At 40.8% G+C, this 6,032-nt stretch overlaps 1 protein-coding gene across 1 annotated transcript; it reads left to right on the top strand.

The window, feature by feature from the left end:
- The first annotated feature begins 688 nt into the window (after positions 1 to 688).
- cks1b (CDC28 protein kinase regulatory subunit 1B) lies at positions 689 to 5,705 on the top strand. Its single transcript, XM_079522355.1, has 4 exons — positions 689 to 887; positions 1,081 to 1,153; positions 1,405 to 1,532; positions 4,666 to 5,705. The coding sequence occupies exons 2-4, from the start codon at positions 1,095 to 1,097 to the stop codon at positions 4,707 to 4,709; spliced, it is 231 nt and encodes a 76-aa protein (XP_079378481.1). The 5' UTR covers positions 689 to 887; positions 1,081 to 1,094; the 3' UTR covers positions 4,710 to 5,705.
- The last annotated feature ends 327 nt before the right edge of the window (positions 5,706 to 6,032 follow it).

Raw genomic sequence — 6,032 nt, forward strand, 5'->3', positions numbered from 1 at the left:
GTGAACTTAACACTGAAGATACATGCGTGGCGACGTGCACATATATACTGAACTCCCACCAGCCCTACACTGACACGTCTGCAGAGCTAAATCTGTCTGGGGGAGTCAGTGGGGACCTTCCAGTGTGGACAGCCCCTCAGGCTGGTTGCATGACCACGACCATGTGTTTCATCATAATGTCCCCCTTTATAGTGTGCCACATTGGGCGCATCTGTTGTCTCTGTGGAGTGTGGTTATACTGGTTGTTGGCACTTTTACTTCTAAACCAAAAGGAAATGCCACTCGGAGCTCTGTAGTTAACTGTACCGTAATTTCAATGCATTACCAACCTAACCTAAGAAACGTTCATTCATATGTTGTTAACTTGTTAAGCCTTTACTGTATACACAATCTTATAAACACATAATCAATTGTTTTTTTCATTTACTTTCCATGAGAAATTTACGAGAGTTGAAACGTATCTATTTTTACTTTGCAGTGCATTAGGCTACCGTGTCATTTACTATAAATTATTAGCGACGCGTAGCAGACCACTACGCTACGCCCCTGATGATGATAATAACACTACGCAGCCAGGAACCAATCACAATTCGCTTCCTTTTTACTGACCAATCAGGAGACTGTGTGGAAACGTAAAGTCATTTCCGGTGACAGGTCTTAAAAGTCCAATGGAAAGCAGCCTGCATCGGCTCTTTGACCAATGGGGGGCAGCGAGGGCTTTTTGAACGGTGAAAGGCGGGTTCAAGTCATATTCGAGAGGGAAACAAAAGCGACGTTCACTTCATGCTGCAGTGCACGCCGTGTCAACAACTACAAGAACAAGACGCTAAACATCGGAATAATTTATTAACTTTATAGCCGTTTATTCATCGTAAATATCACATAAGGTAAGCATTCACTAGATATAAGCTGCAGCCAGTAGCGATAGCTAAAGGAGATCTTTGCAGACCTTAGTGTTCTAGCTGTTAGCCATTTAGCAAAGAACTGACTTGTGTTGTCCCTTCTACATAATCGACGAATAAATGATGAATTTTGATATTGCCAGCTAACGTTGACATGTCGGCCTTTTTTTATAAACAGACAATCGCCACGCCATGTCCCAAAAACAGATCTACTACTCTGACAAATATGAAGATGACAAACACGAGTACAGGTATGACACTACTATCAAAACTATTCAAATGTACTATTACAGTAGTTTACAGTCATGTTAATTATCCTGCACAATGTACACATTAAACTGTCTGTCACCATCGGAGGCTTATCCTTTCCCTTTGGTCATCTGTACGCTCGACAGTCGGAGCTGCTGTCCAAATGATGACGTACCTTGGGTCAGTTCTTCATGATGACCGATTTTGTTATGTCATCCGTTCATCTTCGAATTGTCGCCTTCTGTGTCGATAGGCACGTGATGTTGCCCAAGGATATTGCTAAGCGTGTCCCCAAAACCCATTTGATGTCGGAGACTGAGTGGAGGAACCTCGGGGTCCAGCAGAGCCAAGGATGGGTGCACTACATGATCCACCAGCCAGGTACATAAATAGTCTCTTATGACTCGATCAAATTCAAAGGAAAGGAGTCTGCTGTTTTTCCTTAATTAGTTTGATGATGGGTTCTCAATTTGGGTACATATAATATAATAATAATCTAGCTTGTACAAAATGTGGCCAAAAGGGTGGTGTTGGCCTGTGGTATACAACAGTGAGGTTCTCAACCTGTGAGTCTGATTTTTCAGTGACAATTAAAGGACTTTTAAGACCTACTACCGAAGAGCATTACTGCATCAAAAGTAATCAGCAAACTAGATAAAAAGAAGAGTCAAATTGTGACTGAGGCAAAAGATTGTGAAAATACAAAATAGCTGATCTACAAACTCAACTCTGTGAGCTTGTAGCTATTCTTTTTTTAATCAATGTTTGCCAAACGTGTGTGTGTGTGTGTCCACATCCCCAGTTCAAATATGATTATTATTTTGGGGGGGGGGTCCCCCAATTAAAAATATGATCAATTTGAGGGGTTGCGGGCTCCCTGCCTGAAAAGGTTGAGAGAACCACATATACACATAACCAGGATTTGCACTTTGCAGTCAGGGATTTGAATTATAAAGATGTATATATTTGTGGACTTAATATTTACATCATCTTAGCATGAATATTTATATTAATTTGCGGTCTACCAAACCTCATGTTGGAAGCCACAAATCTTTAGATATTGTATGATTAGTAGAACATTCTTGATAAACAATATTCCTGTAGAAGGCGGTATTCAGCTTGATTCTTGTTTAGGTCTAACTGTTATCAGATCGACTACTGGTATCGATATGGACTAGTGTCTTCTATGTCAGAGTATGGTATTGACTTTTTTTTTATTGTCACTTTACCGTCATCTGGGGACAACCCCAAAATCATGTCGGCATAGCTTGAAAACCACTCGTCTGCCAGGGGTTCTCAAACATTTTTGGCTGGGGACCCCCGTAAATGCAAGCGATAATGTTTTTTATATATATAATATGGGGACCCCCTCCAAAATTATTTGGCGACTCCCTGAGGGGACCCCCAGGTTGAGAACCCCTGGTCTATCCCACCCCTGTGAAAACTAGTTTGACAAGTGTGTTGCGTTAATGTATGTGTAAGAACATTAACCGGTGAATCATGAACTTATGACTTGGTAGGGCACAAAAATGAAGCATTTGGACCTGGGCCGTGGCTCAGGTCGCTCACTTTGGCTGGTAATCCAGTCTGGCAGTGTGCGCGGGTTCGACTCCCGATCTCGACGGCCTTTACTGCATGTCTTCCCCCCATCTCTCTCACCATTTCCTGTCAGCCTACTGTCTGTCCCTCCATAAAAAATATAAAATAAAGGTGAAAGCCACAAAAAAAAAACCATTTAAAAATGAAGCATTTGACTATAGAACTAGTTGATATGAATTCCAAATATGAATTCCAAATAGAAGGTTTCTGTAGTGTACAGGGTTGCACAACATTTTCAGGGAAACCAACCTGTAGAATTAATTCATGAAAATTGACATGACAATTGGTTTAACAGTGACAACGGCTATGTTTTTAATTACTGTAAAAGCGAAGGAAATCTATAAAGCATTTTGTTTTTCAAGTAACATCATTTGACCAAAATCAAGGTCTTCTTAGGACACTAAGTACATAAACACAATAACACATGCATGTGTAATAACCTTAGCCTACCATTACTGGTAGGCTAAGAGCAACATCATGGGAAGAACAACAGACTAATGTAATAATCATATCAGAAAATATAAAACTGAGAAATCCTCAATGCAGTGTTGAAGTGAACATTTAACCTTTATTTCATGTTTTAATGTTGCGAATTTTGCAATCTAATAGATAAATCCCAGCCCACATTTTGTACACCACTTATTTATAGAACCTTCCCACTGGACTTATTTTTTGTAAGATATTTTTGGGCCTTTTTTCTTTTGCCTTTATTGATAGAAGTAGTACAGTAGGTAGACAGGACACGGGGAAAGAGATGCGAGGGGGGGGGACTCACTAATTCTCGTGCCGATTGCGTCAGGACTTCAGGGGTAGAGTGGCCGGATGGTAACCGCAAGGTTGCCAGTTCGAACCTTGTGTGTGTGTGTGTGTTGCACAACCTATGTAAAGCGCCTTGGATAAAGGCACTATATACATGCACCATTTCTAATAGTATAACGCTTTACAAACGCATCAACCAGCACTGGATCTGTATTATTATTATCTACTGTATATTATTTGGCGCTTGTTGTGCCGCTACAGCTTTGCCTGTCAAGCTGCGGATTCATTTTCTTCTCTCTCCGCTCGCAGCTCGTGCTGTCATCCTGTCGATAATGGGGAGGTGGGTGGGTGCGAGGGAGCGCACGGCGCACGGCAACTCGTATGAGAATTAGTGAGTCGCGGGGGAGGTGGACGCCTTTCAGACGGGGCATTAGTCCGACATTCATCCGCATGTCGGACTAGCGTCTGCTCCCGTGCTTGCGGTTATGGTTAGGTTAGGAGATGAGGTGGGTTGTCATTTGTCGGACCAATGACTTGTCTGAACTACGTACTGCACCTGCATGAGTCGATCCCTCTTTTCTTTTTCGCTTTCTTCTGCAGAAAAAACAGACACACCCTTCTCTTAGACAAAGCCTATTTAAAGACAATGCTAGGGACCATTTGTACTGCTAACAGCTGCTGTTGCACCTTTTCTTATTAAGAGAATACATAACGGGTTGTATCATGGGCTATGGCTATCTGGTTACTTGCAACCTTTGACACCACCACCATATGCTCAGCGGGTATACAGAACCACCTTCCCGAGGATTCAAAGGGTGCTCAGATTGGCGAAAGATATCCTGAGATTTATGAGAAAATATGATAGTGTTTTGTCTTAGATCTCCGATTCTCCGTTACGCATAGCTCAACATAAATTTTAGCTTGGAATGGGGCACTTGATTTAAAAATGTTCAGTATTCTGTATCCTTTTTTTAACCATTTTTACGACAATGTAAATGCCACCCACCAGTATTTTGCTGCTCATGTCGATATTTTAAACTATACTATACAGTTACTGCAGAATTTTCACCAAATGTTATGACCTACCCAGAAAAGGGATGAGTCGCTAGGGTTCATGTGGTTAATCTTGTTTTTCCCTTCTACCCTTTTTACACAGAGCCACACATCCTGCTGTTCAGGCGCCCACTGACTAACAAATGAACTTTTGAAGGGGAGATTCTCGGGGTCCAGAGTTGATTGGCTCTATTGGGGAGCACCACAGACCCAACTACACACCACAAATGGGGATCACGTTTTGATAGATTGACTAGCTCACTGTGAGTGGAAGATGATCTTGGAAAATCATTATCTGAAGCTCCCTGGTTGGGCACACCGTCTTGGGCCTGGAGAGAAGGATGGACCCAGTAATGAAAAGAGAGGGAAAAGTACTTTTGAACACAAAGATCATGACGCCTCTTTTGGAAAAATACTTGGTGCATCTGCAATCTGTGACTTACCACTTGCCGGCTATGTGCAAAACGGCACACACTGTCCTGTCAACTTAAAATCCCTTTTTCTCCTCTCTCTCTTCCGTCTTACTGAATCTGTTCACTGTACCATTCCAAGCTTTTAAAATGTTTGTCCTTGTGATTTAACATCTGGGGAATGAAACTTGTTAAACAGATTCTAAACCAGTGTATTCTGTGCCAATGTGTCTCTTATTCTCATTGTTAGATCCTGAGCCTGCTAGTAGTGAGAGCCTCATAAGCAAACATGTCCTTTAAAAAAAAAAAAAGAACTGAACATGATGTGTGACACTCAGTATTTTCCCCATCCTTATATATTTAGCATAGAAAGAAAGTACCTTCGAGTTTGCAATTCTTTCACTAAAGTAGAGAAACATACCAGCCACAGATACATTTTTACCAGGCATTAGCTTCTGGCTGTTGATAACCCACTGTTGCTGAAGTGTTGATGGTGGTTTTTAATATGTGGTATGCTGCTGCTCAGTTTAAATGACACTGTAACATGACATTTAATCTTAATCAAGCACATGGAAAACCTGCATCTATGTAAGTGGCAGAAGCCTCGGATGCTGAGAAAAGGAGTAATCCAGCCAGTTTACTATTCTTCAAGGTGAATTGATTGTACTGATCAGCTGCTCCAATATTTATAATTTTTTATTCCCACTTTGAAATAAAAGTTGAAGCCATTGTACTATCTTTATGTTTGTTAAACCTATTTACAATAATGAAAAGTCTCATTGTATAGATTTATGGTTGTATGATTGGATTATGAGGAACATAGCCGTGACCTTGATATTTAGATGCAGATTCCTTCTGCTTTTGGTCAAATTTGTAGTCTTGAGATGGTTCAGAAATGAGCATTAAACCTTTACTGACATGCAGACTTGGGCTTTATGTTTTTATACCATGCTTTAGTTATGAGTATGTGCAAATACTGTTTTCATTGATTTGAGTATCACTCACAAGCCAAGATTTTCTAAAGTGATGTATCCTTTTTTTGAATACATACTAAAATAAT

This window comes from Electrona antarctica, assembly GCF_951216825.1.
Source record: "Electrona antarctica genome assembly, chromosome: 15".
In the NCBI taxonomy this organism is placed as follows: Eukaryota; Metazoa; Chordata; class Actinopteri; order Myctophiformes; family Myctophidae; genus Electrona; species Electrona antarctica.

What these genes read in the sequence shown, in the direction of transcription:
- cks1b (XM_079522355.1), top strand. Translation starts at nt 1,095, where the DNA reads ATGTCCCAAAAACAGATCTACTACTCTGACAAATATGAAGATGACAAA. An exon ending in GATGACAAACACGAGTACAG is followed by an intron (nt 1,154 to 1,404) that starts GTATGACACTAC and finishes CTGTGTCGATAG; the next exon opens with GCACGTGATGTTGCCCAAGG. An exon ending in CTACATGATCCACCAGCCAG is followed by an intron (nt 1,533 to 4,665) that starts GTACATAAATAG and finishes CTTTTTACACAG; the next exon opens with AGCCACACATCCTGCTGTTC.